At 39.9% G+C, this 18,093-nt stretch overlaps 1 protein-coding gene across 2 annotated transcripts in view; it reads left to right on the top strand.

The window, feature by feature from the left end:
• The window catches only part of WDR49 (WD repeat domain 49), a 178,403-nt gene that overhangs the window by 79,407 nt on the left and 80,903 nt on the right, over positions 1-18,093 (top strand). For both annotated transcript variants that reach the window (XM_042456108.1, XM_042456107.1), the window contains one exon: positions 2,455-2,570. In XM_042456108.1, the coding sequence (XP_042312042.1) occupies positions 2,455-2,570 (116 nt within the window). The remainder of the gene's footprint in view (positions 1-2,454; positions 2,571-18,093) is intronic.

Genomic DNA, 18,093 nt, shown 5'->3' with positions numbered 1-18,093 from the left:
ACGCTGCCCATACTGCCAGACTTCCATTCTTTTCTCAGCTGCAGATTTTGCATTTACCTTCACACTAAGAAGAAAACCCTAGTGCTTTGTGGAATTTTGCTGGCATAGGAGAAAGGATGATTTTCTTTTATTCCTTCTTCTCCTACAGTTCTCATGCTGTTTCAGATGTTGGATACTGCAGAAGGAAGGAGGAATCAGAGATAATTACCACACTTCTTTTAGGAGGAACTCAATGGCAGTTCACTCCATCAGTGGAAGGGATTTTTCCAGTAGTGAAGGGACAAGTCTAATATTTCAGGATGTTATTGGGGAGTTACATCTTTTGAGAACATCTGCAGATTAAAAAGCTAGAATCATCTATGTGATGGCCTAGTTCTTGATAAACACTGGTTTCTTGATGCTGGTGGGAAGTGTTTAGTTATAGAACTTGCTGCTTGTATTTTGAAAGAGTTAAAAATTCCTTCTTTCCCAAATGATTTTTTAAAAAAATTATCATAGCATATTGTTTTGAGAACTAGGCAGAACTGCAATTTCAGATCCAGCTCTCCAGCCGTTTCTGGTTCAATTGACACCAAACTATACTGAAAGCCCAGAACACATATCTTCCTTTAGTTTGATAGGAGTTACAATTTTTACTCTGGCCTGCTGTTTACTAACACTCAAATAGACCTATAAGATTAATAATAATATGTGTATAATTACAGCGCTATAGAAATAAAGTTTAATAATAATAATAATAATAATAATAATAATAATAATAATAATAATATCATGAATATTAAAAAATATTCATGACTGAAGAAGGTGAAAAACAGCCAATTATCCTCTCCCTGAGTAACCTATGGAGTTTATAGAGGTTGCATGCTTGTCATGAAAATTCTGGGACTTGCATTATGAAGTGGGGGGGGGGGGGGACACTTTCCAAAGCTCTGTTTTTCCTTTGGTGATAATCAAGCTCAGCCTTGGATGGCAAAACTGGAGGAGATGTTACAGCATCAGAGTTCAGAAAAGTTATTTTCCAGGATAATAGCTCCTAGCATTATCCAGCTAACATTCTTACTGGAACATACAGGGAGTTGTAGTCCACAAGTAATGCTTCCAAGCTTTGCAGAGCACTGATGTCCTGTAGGTTCTGCTCAAACAGAAACTCTCAAACATGCAAAAGGTTTGCATATCAGATATGTGTATACCCACCCTGGTCAGCAAAGACCAAAATAAATGCCCATCCTTTATTTCCATATTACCAATTGCTCTTTCTGGCAATTATCAACCTAAAAGGAATTGTGTCTAGTTGTTCTTCATACCAGAGGAATTGTTCCTCATACTAGAGAGATAAACCATCAATAGCCTGCATCGGATTGGCTTGCAAATAAACTAAACCATTCCCTCCACCCCAAACCGAAAGCAGGAAATAGGTTGGCTTATATCCAAGCCAAAATCAAAACTGAATGCTTGCCTTCTGTTTTGACAGTTCGGGATCACTTCTAAACCAGAGAGATTCCTGCCTGGTGAATGACATCTTGTCAGATAAAGGGAAATCTTGCCTCAATAGACAAGCTATATCAGCTAAAAACCTCTATAAATTAGTGGGAAAAGGGCTGTTCAGACAGGCCATTTGGGCCAGCTTAGGGGCAGAGTCAGGGCCTAGTGACTCCATGACACATGCTCCGGCTCTGTTCCCAGAGTGGTGTGATGCTGCACCCAAAGGAGTGCCGCCAAGCCACAGCAACGCAGTTAGTGCACCATTTGCAGGACACAAAAAGGAACCACTTTTTGCAGCTCCTTTTTTGCACCCTGCAAAGACCAGATCAAGGCCACAGCATGCAATTGCCTTGGCCCTGATTGGGCTGAAACATGGGCGGCTGCATGCCATCCCTTTGGAGCTGTCTGTACAGCCCCAAAGTCCACTTCCCACTGAGAAAATGGAGCAAATGGTTCTCTGAAAGGGGAAAGGGTTCTTATATCTGCAGCAAATTGTCATTTGGGGATTTTGGAGTTTAATGTTTAGGAGATTATTTTAATCCAAAGCAGAGAAAAATTCAGGGTTTTCTTCTCAGAGGTAAGCATCATGTGGCACGAAGTCCACATCCAGGCTGAGCCTGGCAAACATCATCACCATCTCTAAATTATACTTTTCCATCTACTAAAGGATCTTTTCTTGTTCAGTCAAACGGTGACCTTTTTCCTACATGTTCCAAAGTTCCTTATTCATCAATATGTACTGTGTGTGATATGTTGTAATCCAATCCAAATTGGACAAAAATGAAAGTTCCATTAAAGCAACAGTACTTGTATAAGTTGTGTCTTATTTTCCATTAGTTTGAATGTATCATGGAGATTTGTGATGACAGGTGAAAAGTGATAGCAAGCCATATGCAAGCCACAAACTCTGTATGTTGAGCTGGACATCTGTTGCTTGAAAATATTTATTTTTTTTCCTGATTTAAATTGCAGGTTTGGGATTTCAATGGACACTGTCATCATAAACTCAATGCAGGAAGAGACAGAGCTGTAGAAATCTCTCAGATCTTAGTACTAAGCTGGACTATACTAGTCCTAGGATGGGACAGGTAATATCAGTTTTATACTAAAACAGGGGTGATCAATGTGATGTCCATGGGCTGCATGTGGCCCCCAATGATACATTTGTCAGTTTCAGGTATCCACAGACCCTCCCCTGTACCAAATTGATTTCCCACCAAAAACTGGGGCTTTCATTCTTGGACAGCTCCAAGAATGTCAGTTCCTACATGGAGGTCCTCCAAAGGCTAGCCCTCCAATCCCCACATCAAACCATGGAAATTTTGGCCACTTTTGACTTTACTTTATTGAATTTTTGCATCTTTTTATTGGAATGATGATCCTTCCTTGTCCTGGTGCAGTCTGTGTTAGCTGAAAATGTGGCCTCAACCCTGCCAAACATGTCCATCCTCAACCTACAATGCAGGAAAGTTTGCAAGCCATAAAAGTGTACCTCTTGCTTCCCTCTTCTGCAGATAAAATCTGCTAGTTCTTATCTTTCAAGGCTGTCACCGTTATTCACAAGCTGTTTGATAACTGAATCTAAGAAAAGATTTAGCATAGTCTGTGTGTCAGGTTAGAAAGGATGGGCTGTTCAAGGGTGTAGCATTGCAAAAAAAGGCTCTCATCTGTCTTGATCAGGGACGCCATTTCAAATTTCACCAGGGAGAGAGACACGTTTCTCTATGAGGTTTTAGAAGAAATGTTCTTGGTTATATTCAAGATTAAAAGAGCAATTCTAAAGGGAAGGACAAAGCCTCAGATTTGTCCAAGGTCCTGTCGGCCTCTTTTCATCAGAGTAGAAGTAATGAGGGCTTTTTAAAAGTACAGAGCTTACCCTTCCATAAGTCTTTTGTTTTTGATGAAAGGGCTGGAGAGCTGGTCTAAATCTTTCCCTCTATTGGCCTCATGGTCAGAGGCTGAGAGAAGTGTGGATTCAATGCATTTTCCTTTCACCAACCTGAATAGACCAATATACTTTATTCCCCTCTTCTTGAAGTCAGAATTCCTAATTCGTAGAGTGGGAGAGAGGAATCTTTGGGGACCTGGCAAGCAGTAAGTTTTCCACCCTGGAACATTATTTGTTCTGTTCCCTCCCCTCTGAGCCCCAACACACAGAAAATGGAGGGGGGGGGAGAATTCAGAATCTACTTCTGATTATGAATAAACTTGTTTTGAAAAGGAAATTTCACAAAATAAATTAAAATGAGACATCACTTCTGAAGGCTTCAGGGGTGGAATTATCCTTCCCCCCTTAGTGGGAAGGTCAGCTAGCAGTGTGATGTCTAGGAGATGTTTATAAATGTTCTCCTTCTCCAGCACTGCTTCCATTGAGATTTGCCTCCCCTTCTTGAGAAACATGAAAATTCCCAGAGAGTTTTGTCATTTCCCTGAGACCTGGCAACCTTAAACAGACAAGTTCCAAAATGAAATCTTAAACTAGATCTTCCCCTCTTTAAGATGGTAGCTCTGTCTCTGACTATAGAGGTGGATTTCTTATCATTTCTGTGGCCTCTGGCACACCATTAGAGGGATCCAAAGAATATGCTCTACATTACTACCAAAGAAAATGAAGCAATACCCAATAACAACAAAATCTCACCAGTGTATTTTAGAAATGTTAGTTATGTTTATTTTATATCTCATCATAACTAAAACAGTAGTCAAAGGCTACCCCCAAAAGTCAAACTATTCTTTGCCCTTTTATTTAAAGATCAATATGGACCTTTTCCTAATATGTTCCTATTGTGAAAGCATGTTTGACTGTATACAGTATTTAAATATTTTTGGAGTGGATTGGCTATAAAAAGGGGTGGTTGGCCAAATTGCTGTGGGGTTCTAGGGATTTGAAGTCAGTGGAGTCACAAAGCCTGCATTAGACTCCCCAGTACCCACCCCTGGACTAGACAGACAAACATTCTGACCTGGTTGAAGGCAGCTTCCTCTGATTCTATGTAATTTGTTACAGTGTGGTATGTCCACATATATAGGGTTAGGCTTATATATAACTGAACAACATGTGTTGAGATCATGTTATGCTATGACAGCATTTAAGACACACCCAGATGGGGAAAGAAGTAATTAATACAAACTAAAGAGAATGGGATATTTAAGTGGTTTATTAGAAAAAAGGCAGAAGAAGCACATTATGAACATTGAAATGGCATTAATACCAACTGATTCCGTAGGGTGTAACACTGGTAGTTAAAGTGGAAGTATCATGCTAGATTATCTAGTATGAAAGGATCCCAGGTAATATCAAGGATCTTCAAGTGTTAGACAAGGAAAGAATAATGTTCAAAACCCTAAAGAGCGGCTGTCAGAGTTGGCAATGCTTGGCCAAGAATCTGTCTAAGGTAGATTTCTATGTTTGCTTAATTTACAGATAGGAAAGGTAGACTAACAGGTGAGAATAAGAATGCAAGATAAGACATAGGAAGAGAGAAAGGCAGGGGAGGTGCAACAAATACCAATCAATGAAGCATGTGATAGGAGCAAGATGGACACACAAGTCCAGTCATCTTGGAGAAAGGTAGTAAAATGTAAATGACACTTTGACTAGTCTGGCTGAAGTAGGTTTTGGGTGAGTAAGAGAAGCTATCAAGGAGAGATTATTAAACAGAGATTATTAAAAGAAGAAAAGATTATTAAAAAAGAGAAGAGTTAGAGTTACCTAACTCAAAGGAAAGAATACCAAAAAGTATTCTTTCTCAGGAAGCATGATTGAGTGATGTATTAATGCAGCACTAATAATAATATATCCAAGCAATTAATATAATATGTTTGCAAGCTGTGACACTCACAAAATTTGGCCAGTAGACAAACTTACTGTATTTCACTTGTGTGGGAGGCAAATAAACATTATGCTACCCCCTAATCAGACCCCAATCTAATCTGAAAGATCTCATCCCCACACTATAGCTCCTGCCCTGGCTTTGTAAGATATTTAAAAATGTCCCAGACAGTAGCCCTTCTCCTTGATTGTCATACTGCCAACATAATGGACAGACCCTCAGAATCTTTCTAGCCTTTCTAGCCTCCAAGCCCAACTCAATAATAGGTCATCATATCAGTAAAAAGTAGTTTTCAGCTCTCTGTCTTTCTTGCGCATGTTTGTGTCTTCAGGTCACCTGTTGACTTATAGTTACCTCATGAATTTCATACGGTTTTCTGAGGTAAGGAATACTCAGAAATTGTTTTGCCAGTTCTAATTGATTAATTCATACTAATAGTCTGGAATATCAGTATGCAAAGAGATCCTGTAGCACTTTTGATACTAACTATGGACATAAATCAGATATTAGGAATAGGAATACACAAAAGCCTGTTGCAGAACACTTCAGTCTTCTTGGGCATTCCATCTCTAACCTCAGGACAGTAGTCTTTGAACAGAAAAATTACAAAGGAAGAATGGAAAGAAAACTTCCAAATTACATTTTACTCACAGACTTTTTTCTATCAGCAGTGGGTTGAACAAAGACTATAGCTTTCTGGCACACTACACATATTGTTTTAACACTGGGCACTATTAGCTAGTTTAAAATATCTCCTTTCTGGTTCTCAGCCTGCACACACCACATTCCCAAATTCCCGCCACCATTCATATAGATACCCATCCACCCTGGTTTTAGGCAACATCTTCCCTCTTGTCTTTGTCCTTCAATGACCATAATTCAAACTGAACTTGCCAACCTATCACTATACATACAATTTGTTCATGTCCATATGATCTGATTATAAAGATCCTTTCTGGACATCACTTTACTCCATGCATCTGAAGAAACAGGCCAAATCTATGAAAGCTTATGTACAATTTCTTTCATACAGTTAGTCTCAAAGGCACTTCAAGATCTCTTTGCATAGTAATTGATTAATTTAGATATGACTGTTCATTTAATTTTCCTGGAGACTGCATAGCACTTCCACTGAACCTATTATTGCAGTGTTAAATAGTTTTGAAGACTGGAGCACATGAATGTACCTCAGCAATCACTTTGGAAATTTCTGAGATATCTCTGTTTCATTTAAGGCAGGAGATGATAAACTGGAAGCACATGTGACATGCATGTGAGCAGTGCCTAGCAATTCTTATTAAGGAATAGACAACAGTGGCTAAAGAAGCAAGCTCTCTAAGCTTACTAAGCTAAAACTGAACTAAGGCGCATTACAGACCGCCCAAAATGGGCAGTCTCGCATCGCTGCCGGTTGCTGCGTCTGGGAACCGCAGCAGTAAACCACGCGGTTCCCAGGCACAGCAAGAAAGAAGCACCAAATGGTGCTTCTTTCTGTGCCCCGGAAGTGGCGCCGCAAGGTGTGAGGCATGCACTCACAGCGTAACTTCCGCCGCGTGACATCTGGACACTATGCATCCATGACGTCAAAATGGCGGCGCCCATCTGTATAGGGCGCTGCCATTTTGACGCACTCATTATGCGCAAGGGGCAAGGCGCATCAGGAAGCGCCGCCCCTCACACATAACGACGGTGCCTCATGGGCCCGTCTGTAATGCGCCTAAGTTAGTTTTACTTTTATTAGAACAAGGGGTTGGGAAGGGAAAAAAAAGATCCCTAAGAGTATCAGTTCACATCTCGAAGAGGTTAGGTTAGCAGATGAAAAATGAGGAAACTTGGGTCCCTCCAAATTATTGTTGTTGTATGCCTTCAAGTCATTTCTGATTTATGGAGACCTTAAAGCAAACCTATCATGAGGATTTCTGGGGCTGAGAGTGTGTGACTCACCCAAGTCACCCAGTGGGCTTCCTCAGCTGAGTGGGGAATCAAACTCTGATCTCCAGAGTTGTAGTATAACACTCAAACCACTATGCCATGACTACTTAACTATATCACTCTATCTCTCTTTAAGACTTCTTTAAATCTTTAAGTAATAACCTTTGTTGCATGTCCAACATCAAAGATCTGGTGGGATTTTTGAAATAACTTTATTTGGTACCTGATAAACTTACCAAATTTGAACTGAGGTGTAAAATAATGCAAAGGGCCATTACACTTTCCATTAAGAGGACAAATTTGAGGAAGCACACGGGTTTCTCAGGTCCTGTAGTGATTAGAGGACCCCAGAAACAATAATAGAATCATAGAGTTGGAAGAGACCACAAGGGCCATCCAGTCCAACCCCCTGCCATGCAGGAAATCTAAATCAAAGCATCCCCGACAGATGGCTATCCAGCCTCTGTTTAAAGACCTCTAAGGAAGGAGACTCCATTACACTCTGAGGAAGTGGGTTCCACCGTCGAACAGCCCATCCTGTCAGAAAGTTCCTCCTAATTTTGAGGTGGAATCTCTTTTCCTGTAGCTTGCATCCATTGTTCTGGATCCTGTTCTCTGGTGCAGCAGAAAACAAGCTTGCTCCCTCCACAATATGACATCCCTTCCAATATTTAAACAGGGCTATTATATCAAATGTGCCTCCTGAAAGTCATAGAACCTAGTGTCATATTAAGTTAGTATACATGTTTCATAACCGTTTGTGAGTCTCTTACTGTAAAGCAGTACTGCCTGGTGGTTCCATATGAATGGAATGGTGATTTTACTATGGATTTTAGATACAATGGTGTTTATCACACTATACTCTTATAGTGCTACTATTCCACTTTAACTGCTCTAGCTGCCTCCTGTTGCATTCTGGGATTTGCAGTTTTAAGGAGGGGTATTAGATTCTCAGGCAGATCTGCCTGAGAATTCTAAATACCCCTCCTTAAAACTGCAAATCCCAGAATGCAACAGGATGCAGCTAGACCAGTTAAAGTGGGATAGTAACACTATAAGAGTATAGTGTGATAAACACCAGTGTAAAGGGGCTATCCTAGGGCCCAAATGATATCATTATTTGACCATCACTTGGATGGCTACTTTAAAGGTTGGATTGAAACCCAAAGCAGAATCACCATCCTACTGACACGGAAGACACTCAGCACAAGTGCTGCAAAGTCAATGCCATGTTTAAGCAATGCCATCACAGGGAATGCCTGAGGTATGAATGAATCAGGCCTCTGACATCTCATGACATGCAAATATGTTTGAGAGACTTATGTGGCTATTCTCAGCTGTGTGCCATGTTACAATTTTGTTGGTGATTCACAAAAGTTATAGAATTCAAAGATATAGCAGTGTTAGTCTGTAGAACCAGTACACAGAGAGATCTTGTAGCACCTTTGAGACTAACTGAAAGTTATATTTTGGACTGTAGCTCCCAGGATCCTCATGCTGGCTGTTTGATTCTGGAAGCTATAGTCCAAAAAAGAAATGTTTCCAAGCTCTGATTGGTAGCACGCCTTGATTTTGTAAGGTCTTTAGTTACTTTGTTTTTGTCTGTATGCTGCTGGAGGTGGGGAAAGACGTCAGCATTTCCTGACAGGAAGAGGGCAGGATGTATATTTTCAACATTAAGATGTTCTGCTAAGGAATAAATTATGGCAGGATTTAATTAGAAACCCTTCTGTCCATAAATATGAAATCTCAGACAACAAATTCAAGCTGCTTCCTCTTTAGAGGTAAAATTCAGTGTTGTCACTCAGTGCAAAATGATGCTTAATTATGCTTAATTATGCTATTTTTTTCCTTTTAAAAACTATAAGGATTGTTTTCTACAGCCCAGAAATATGAGCCTGCATGCATACAGTTATCACTAATCATAAGTAAAAACTTGGACCCAAAGAGGTTTGAGCTACATTTACTTATTTGATTGGTTTATTTATATATTTATTTATTACATTAGATTAGGTCACCTTTCTCCCCAAATTCTTTGGGACTCAAGGCAGTTAACAATGAACTGGAATAAAACAAGCACAATTATTTATCAGTAAAAAATCCTAACTTGTCCAGTTAAAGGCTCTTTCTGCAACAACCCAGCCTAATTGCCAAATGCCTGCCTTTTTTCCCAGGCTCCCATCAAGTTATGCCTCTTCATCTAACATACCTTTGGAGGTGGTGTGACTGAGAGATGGGATTCCTTTCACAATCTCAAAACCTGGGCAGTCTACTTTCCCACTTCCTTCTCCTTATTATATCCTCTTGTGGCATATGAACATAAAAACAGCCATGCTGGATGAGAACAAAGACCTCTGTCATCCAATGTTCAATTCACACAGTGGCCAATCAATTGTCCATGGGAAGCCTGCCAGCAGGACCTGAGTGCTGTATTCTTCATAACACATTCCTTAGTCAGTGATATATTGAGATATATTACATCTCATACTTGAGGTGATGCCATTCTGAATTGCCATTGGTGGCCCCATCATCCACATATTTATCCATTTAAAGCCATCCAAGTTGGCTGCTGTCATTATGTACTATGGCAGTGAGTTCCACAGTTTAAATATATTCTGTATTTCCTTTTATTTGTCCAAATCCCTCATCATTAAGTGTCATGACAGAGCCCTCGGTTCTAGTGTTATGAGAAAGGGCAAAATCTTATTTCTGTCTACTTTCTTCACAACATGCATAATTTATAATCTCTGATCTACCACCTTAGTCAAAAGTGTGAGAAGGAAATGTGTGTGCCCTGCTGCAAGAGGTGAGTGTGGTTGAACTGATGAGAAGCACTGACCAGAGCTGGTAGCTAATTTATCACTGCACAACAAGGGAGTTCAAGGCCCTACCACCCACATTTTGGGATCCAGAATAATTGTACTGGTGTATATTTATGCCACATTAAAAATTTATGGAATCTTGGCTAGGATATCTCGAATTTTTATCTCCTCCTTATGACCAGAGCACAATTTGTTCAATCAATATGAGGGTAGTTAAAGTCACCTACTGTTACACTATTATATCCTTTTGATGCCTTCCTGATTTCACTTCCTATGTCAAGATCTTCTCAAGCATTTTGATGGAGGTACAATAGTCTATTCTTAGAAGTTATTTTTAGTGACTAGTATTGTCATCCAGAATCAGTGTGGTATACTGGTTTGAGTGTTGGACTATGACTTTGGAGATCAGGGTTTGATTCCCTGCTTGGCCATGGAAACCCACTGAGTGACCCTGGGTGAGTCATATACTCTCAGCTCCAGAAAACCCCATGATAGGTTTGAGGGTCACCATAAATTGAAAATGATTTGAAGGCACACAACAACAACAACAACAACAACAACAACAATTGTCACTGTGATTCTTTGGATGTGACAACCTCTTAAACATTTTTGATTTATTTGACACAATGCTCTCTCTAATGTAAAAAAGATCACCATCTCCAGTACTCCTTAGACCTAGACTGGCTATTGTGTTTTAATTCATGTTCATGACCTGGTTTCACCCTAGCCTGATTTGGAGAATCAGAAGTATTTTCATTTCATCCCTTTGGGATGATTCAACCAGAACTGGATGACTTCCTGCTCCTGTCAGCTTTCTCCAGGGCTCACCTTAAAAGCTTTTCTGTAACATTTCTTTAAATATGCTTCAGCAATTTTGTTCCATCCAAGCAAAAGTGGAGTCTGTCACTTTTGTATAGCCCCAGCTTGCCTCAAAATATTTCCCCAGTTCCTAATAAATCTAAATCTTTCTTTCCTATATTATTATCTCATCCATGTATTAAGACTGCACACATTACCCTGACTCTGCTTCTGGAACAGGTACCATTTCAGAAAAAGTTACCTTAGAGGTCTTTGGCTTTCAATCTCCTTTTGAAAAACCTATGTTTGGTTTACAGGACCTCCTAAGTACGAGTTCTACATGTCATGGATGCTGCTGTGCACCACAACAATGGACTCATCCCAAGTACTATCTACCATACTTTCTGGTAGCATTGCAGAGAGTTGGACCTCAAAAAACATTCACATATAGAACTTTATTCCTCTTTCTGCTCTCTGTGACTCACACAAATGAGGTTATCCTGTGCCTGCACAGTGCATCTGGCAGGTTCAGGGTAACCCATTTGTGTGAGTTCACAGATGGCCACTCAAAGAACTACAGTTAGAGATAAACAACCTGCCCTTTGTTATGTTGGTAGCTTTGCTACTTGTCTAGATGCTTAAAAGATGCTTAAACAGTGTTTCTAAATACTTAACTGAAGTCTGAATTTACTGCAATTCTAGAAATTTGGGAACTGAAGGAAACTTTCACTGGAGGATACTCTGATTTTGTCTCATCCATTACTGTATGCTTGCTGCTTTCTATATAATGGGGCCCATCTAAAGGATAATTTCCCCTCCATTTCCAAGATCTCATTCTCCATGACCTGGGGTTGGATGACATTAAAACCATTGATTTAGGGACTACTCTCAATTCCTCTAGGTCATAAACTGTGGTTTTAGGGAGCAAACCTGTTTCTCAGGGGCCAAGAGCATATTACTCATACAAACAACTTACGTTGAGCAGGGAGAGAATTGTAAATGCAATACAATCCATACCTCTTTCTGTCTGAAACATTCAGTTATCCACTATCAGAAGGCAGGAAAGTGTTTTATGCCCCACAAACCCTGTTTCTAAACTTATCTGGATGCTTAACTCACATGAGTGTGTGCTCCCCGAAACCTGACAACCTATCTGTGAAACTAAGATGTTTCATCACTGGGGATGTACTTGTACAGGGCAATCTACCTTCTTTGCTGCCAAAAAGATTATAAGTTTTCAGTTCAGTCAAGAGTAAGAAGAGTTTGGGTTAACTCATAGCCATTTACTGGTCTTTAGTGAATAGAACTAGGACAGTTGAGCCCTTTGGGAAAGGAGGCTCTTTTCTGGGAATGGACATCTTTATCAGATCAAAGTAGAAGAGAACAATAAACAGGGGCCTGGGGAGAGGACATCTAGATTGTGTTTTCCTAGAAACGTAAAGGGCTGGGTCTATTTGACTGTTTTGCCTCAGAGATATACTTTTACTGAACTCTTAAAAAATCTGAGCTCTTAATTTGCATTGACATCTCCCTGAAAGCTTTAGTTTCTAGGGTGCAATTTAAGGTCCCTGTGAGTCCACTGGACTTGCACTGAATTATAACCATGCATTTTTCTGTTTATAACTGTGGTGGCTGGTAATAATAATAATAAATAATAAATTTATTTATACTTCTGCATTAGTGGGCTGATGAATCCTTTCCAGGTATTAGTTTTAACTTTAAAGTAACTATCCAAAGTGCTGAGCCTGTTCAGGGATATAAGCAGTCTTTTTTTGCCAATTAGGTCTAGGGATAAAGAGGCAGTGTGATATAGTGGTTTGAGTCAGGCTATGACTCTGGAGACAAGGGTTCGATTCCCAGCATGGCCATGGATCCCACTGGGTGACCTTGGGCAAGTCACATGCTCTCAGCCTCAGGGGAAGACAATGACAAACCTCCTTTGAAGAAATCTTGCCAAGGAAAAGCTTTAGGGTTTCCATTAATTGAAACAGTGTGAAAGCATGCCACAACAATGTATAGGAATGGAAAGAATTTTAAAAATATATTAAAAAATGGGTGAAAAACACGTGTTTTTTTTTTAGTGTCAAGAACCCTTGATGAGAAAAATTCTGTATTAACGAGTGTCTTCACAGTTTTGGATTTATTATGCACATACTTCATCCATGGTTGTTTTGAGCAAACCCCAGCATTTTCTGTGCAGGCAATAGCATTTTCTGTGTGTAAAATAATATTTCAGCATAGAAATATTACTTCTTCCACAGAAAATGCTGTTTTCTGTGCAAATCAACCAGATGTGAATTTTGCACAGAATAAGTCCCAAACTGCAAATAGCCTTTGAAAACTGCATTGTTTTTAGACTTTCTTGCATTGGGAGGAAAATTGCTGATTTTTTTTGTTGCTACATTTGAGAAGAAAGCTAGTGAAGAGTTACATCCCTGATTAGACCTTCCCTGTGCTCCTTTCTCTAGGTGTACAAGTTTTTATATCACATTTCAAATTTGAATTTAGTGTGAGTTTTCCTATACAGTAGACACTTTGTATGTGGGCTGGTGATCTGTTGATGTGATTGCCTGCAGACCACTATGCCTCATATTATTAAATGGCAGCATATGCATGTAGATGCATGACTGTCCACACTTTTTGTCATCCACAAAGGGATGTACATCTCTGGATTTCTCTCATAGGATATTATCAGACAAGGGACATCCCGTCTCTATCCCATCATGTTCCTGTCCTTGCCATCCTTCCTGTGCAATTGCACAGACGGGATTTCAGATGGGATTCATACTTATCCCATCCAGGAAGTGTGAATAACTGTGATCATGCAATAGGCTTTCAGATGACGTCACACAGACCCCATCATTAGCCTGCCATTAACCTGTCATTAAAGCGGCATTGGCTGGCATTTTGCATTAATGGAAGTTCACATTATGGCGTTTCCTTCCTTAGAGGTCTTTCAACAGAGGCTGGATGGCCATCTGACGGGAATGCTTTGATTGGGAGTTCCTGCATGGCAGGGGGTGGACTGGATGGCCCTTGTGGTCTCTTCCAACTCTATGATTCTATGATTTTATGATAGGTTAATAGCAGAATCAGTGCTACGATTTGAAAGCCTTTCATGCCATTACAGTCATGGATGGGTTAAGGATGGGATAAGGACAGGGGAGTGATCCTGTCCCTATCCTGTTCACATGTGAAAATCTCCATAAATTAGGCAGCCAAAAGCATACATTTCTGCAAAATTCCCACCTCCTCCCCCATGCCCCAGTGGCTCCCACAAGTAATTTAGCTATAGAGCCATACCCCTGAAAGGATAATTCTTCTGGCCAGAGGTAGGATGTATAATATGAGATTGTGGCTCACTGAGTGTAGGAAGCACATACTCACCTCTTCAAGCAAAAGCATTTCCATGTGTGGGAGCGGTTCCTTTTATTCAAGCCAAACCTGGAGTTATGAAATAATGCTACTGTTACCTCAGCTAGTTTCCCGATGGCAGGACTCATGGAAGTCATTTTGCTAGGTGAGATGTAACATGAGATGTCCTTCACATATTCATTTCAGTTTACATAATATCAAGTCAAGTCAAGTTATTTTTGTTGGAAATGCAACAGCAGTTAGATATTTTAAAGAGAGCAGTGGTTTTTAAAGAAAGCAGTGATTCTAGAGTTAAGTACTGTAGTTTTCAGTGACCCTGAGTCTCCTCTTATCCTAAGCTCACTCAGATATAAACTGATATTGGTGTGATACAGACGGCGCAAAAGCACTGTGCTGGCACTGTACTGGGGTTTGGGGACCACGTAAAAATCGCACAGTCCCTAAACCTAGTATGTGCCGGTGCCATAACAATGGCGCCTCCCTGTGTACACAGGAGCCGTCATTGTTACGTAAGTGTCATGTGGTTTCCGTACATTACCGTGTGGCACTTACATAATGAGTGCACCAGTAGTGCACTTATTACGCCACCCCTGTGGCTTTAAAAGAACCCGATTTTCTCGGATTCTTTTTCCTCCACAGGGAAGCCACACGGTTTGGTGGCTACGGTATCCCTCCGGAGGAAAAAATGCCGCCGCCTCTCTGGATATTAAGAAAGGCATGTATCGGGCCATTCTTAGGGATCTTTCCACCTATTTTCTTCTGCTCACTTATTCTCTCACTCCTATGAAAAGTGAAACTTTGTTCAATATTAGCCTAGTCCACTCAGAGAGCTTTCCTGTCTTTCATGAGTTCTTACCAAATAAGGGCTTTTTTTTTTTTTTAAGTCATTGATGTCTTTACTCCTTAATCAGAATTGATAGCTGCTACTCTCATACATCAGGTTATGGGCCCAGAATTCTTCTTCTATGCACATGCCCTCTTCATCAGTTCTGGAACAGAAGGCAGGACTAGCCACAAGCATCCCTCTGCACCCTCAAACCAAAGTGATAAATTAATGTATTTTTTTTGTACTTTAATGACACTCAATTGCCCTAGGAAGGCACCTCATGTGACCTAATCTCAGTGTAAAACTTCTGTTTTAATTCATAATACTGGTTATGAAAAAATGATCATTTAACTTTGTACATTACCTTTTTACGTTACCTGATTATGTTTATCTGTGATAAACTGGAGGTGTAAACCAGATGACATTAATTATTATGGATCATTACCTGTAATCATGCCATGCAGTTATCTAAAACAAAAGGTACAAGTTTGATAGGTCATAAGACTATCAAATGTTTTCTATTACCCGCACATAATTTGATGATGTAACTTTATCCTTCTAAATCTTGCCACTGCTGAAGGCAAAGGAATTCATCTGATAAGGAAGTTCTGTATATCTTGGTGCAGCAGTTGCTATTTTATCATATTTTTTGCTGAAATTGAGAAGTCATTTGATGGGGAAAGTTGGAGAGGGCATGCCAAACTACCATATCTACATGTGGTTTAGCTGCTCTTTGGTTGCTTTGGGAGAGCAAATTGCCCAAAACCCCACCACAAACTTTTAAATTGAGGGGCTTGGGGGCATTCCCTGGAGGCTTTAGTGGTAATAAAAATGGGGTTTTGTAGCTGCTGGTGAACTGCAGGCAGCAATTTCTCTATTCCTGCCTGAAATGCAATATTAAAAAGTCCCCTCTGAACGTAAACTCCCAGAATTGTTGAAAGCCATGTCAATTAAATCTATATAAACTGATATATTTGCGGTGTAGACAACCCCTTAATAAAATATTTATCTCACTTTAACAAACAAATAAATAGATGCACTCTAATGGGCCTAGAGTGCAGCAATCTTTTCATCTTTATGCAGCATCTTGCATCACAGTTGTGCAGAAAGAAATCTTATATGAGGATAACAATAATGTGAACATTTGTATTATTCTTCCCTCATGCCCTTTCAATATGGTTTTGCACAGCTGCAGCCACCAATTCCTTTTCTTTTGGTACCAAGCAAATGTTATTGGCACAGAAAATAGAAAATCAATGTAAATAGGTTTAAGCAGAATGAAAAGTGTCTTTGCTGGGTGCTATACAAAGCCTCCTTTAGCCAAGATAAGTGTTGTGGTTTATAAGCTATAGATTAGATAGGATTAAAGGACTTGGTCTCTGCTCACAAATCTCTTTTCTCTCAGAAGACTGACCAAAAAAATTCTTTCTAGGTACAATTCTTTGCATTTCCAGAAATATGTTTTAGATCAGATTCTGTTGATAGTGTTCATCCCATGTTGTATTCATACACAATGAATTAACTATGTGCTGTCAAGAGCTTGTAAAAAGGTTTTCTAATGTTCTGGAGTACAATTCCTAGTGGCCATATTCTGGGAGCTGTAATTCAGAAAAGGTTTGTTGCAAGGTGTGTAAGTAGCAGACCCTGCAAAGTTACTTTGTAAAAGTGAGTTGTTTCATTACTTGAGTTTAAAAAGTCTTTTGTTGTTGTTTGCAGCCCTAAAAAGTAACTTGCTGTGTGGCTAAAAACATTTCTCTCCTTTGGGAAAAAAAAACCTTATTTAGCACTGATAAGCAAGAATTTGAAAAATTTAAGTAAAAATTCTTCTATAAGTGTTCTTGAAAATTACTAGAAAAACTTACTGATGACACCTGCAAAGTAACTATGTTCCCACTTGTTATTTTTGTTTTGAAATGTAATTTAATTATGCCTCCAGTAGCTCCCACAAGTAATTGGTTACATTCCAAAGCCACTGCGGTGTAGTTGTCTGAGTTTTGGACTAGGGTCTAGGAGACCAAAGTTCGAGTCCCTGCCCAGCCATAAAAACCGACTGGATGTGTTTGAGCAAGTCACACTCTCAGCCTATGAGGAAGGCAATGGCAAACCTCCTCTGAATAAATCTTGCCAAGAAGACACTAGGATAGGGTTGCCGTAAATTGGAGTTAACTTGTAGCTGGATAACAAAAACAAACTACACACATTATCACATGAGCTCCATTCTTGCAGCAATCATATCAGGTTTTTTAAAAAATATATACATAACAGCCATTATTGCACATCTTTGCAATTTCACAACTGGGGCTGCTACTGCCACCATTGTGCTGTCTTTCTGGCTTCCCCTTAACTCCACCTCCCTGCCATATGCCCTTTGATTTTTATGCTTTTTTTAAAAAAAATTCACACAGTTCTGGAGCATTGCTATTGCAAGTAAAGTATTTTTAAAAGAAGAAGAAGAAAGGAATTAGCAAAAAAAGAAAAAAAAGGAGTCGTCTTGTTTGTGACTAGTAAGGGTGGGGGACAGGAGAAAAGGAGCAGACACGTGGCAATGCCGTTTCATGCCTTGGGTCTAGCATGATTGGGAGGACATTGATGGGTTTCCCTGTCAATGAAAAGGGAACATCCTAACTGTGCTTGGGGGGCACAGCAGCTGTGGGTCAGAGGTGGTGTTGTGTGATAAGTATCACCAAAGCTGCTTTTTTCTGGCTCTATTTGCAGCTTAAAATCCATGTGTAGTAATCTCCTTCAGCCCAAGCTTTGATAAACACTGATAGAGTCACTGCAATGTTGCCTGCTGTATGAAGTATAAAATCACTCTTCAGGGATACATTTTTATCCATTTTGGTTGTTGCATTCCTGCCTGGTCTATTTCACTTCTGTTTCTTTGCAAAAATGGATTCAACCCCCTTCCCCCAGCCTTAAGGCAATCAGGTTTCTGTGAAGCCTCTGTCTGCCTCTCCTCACTGAAGAAACAATCCATAAGGGTTTGCCTAAGGGCAGAGGTGCTCTCTGCTTGTGCAGACTTGAA

This window comes from Sceloporus undulatus, chromosome 3 (genome assembly GCF_019175285.1).
Source record: "Sceloporus undulatus isolate JIND9_A2432 ecotype Alabama chromosome 3, SceUnd_v1.1, whole genome shotgun sequence".
Classification (NCBI taxonomy): domain Eukaryota; kingdom Metazoa; phylum Chordata; class Lepidosauria; order Squamata; family Phrynosomatidae; genus Sceloporus; species Sceloporus undulatus.
This window is presented reverse-complemented; position numbering and strand designations above follow the sequence as displayed.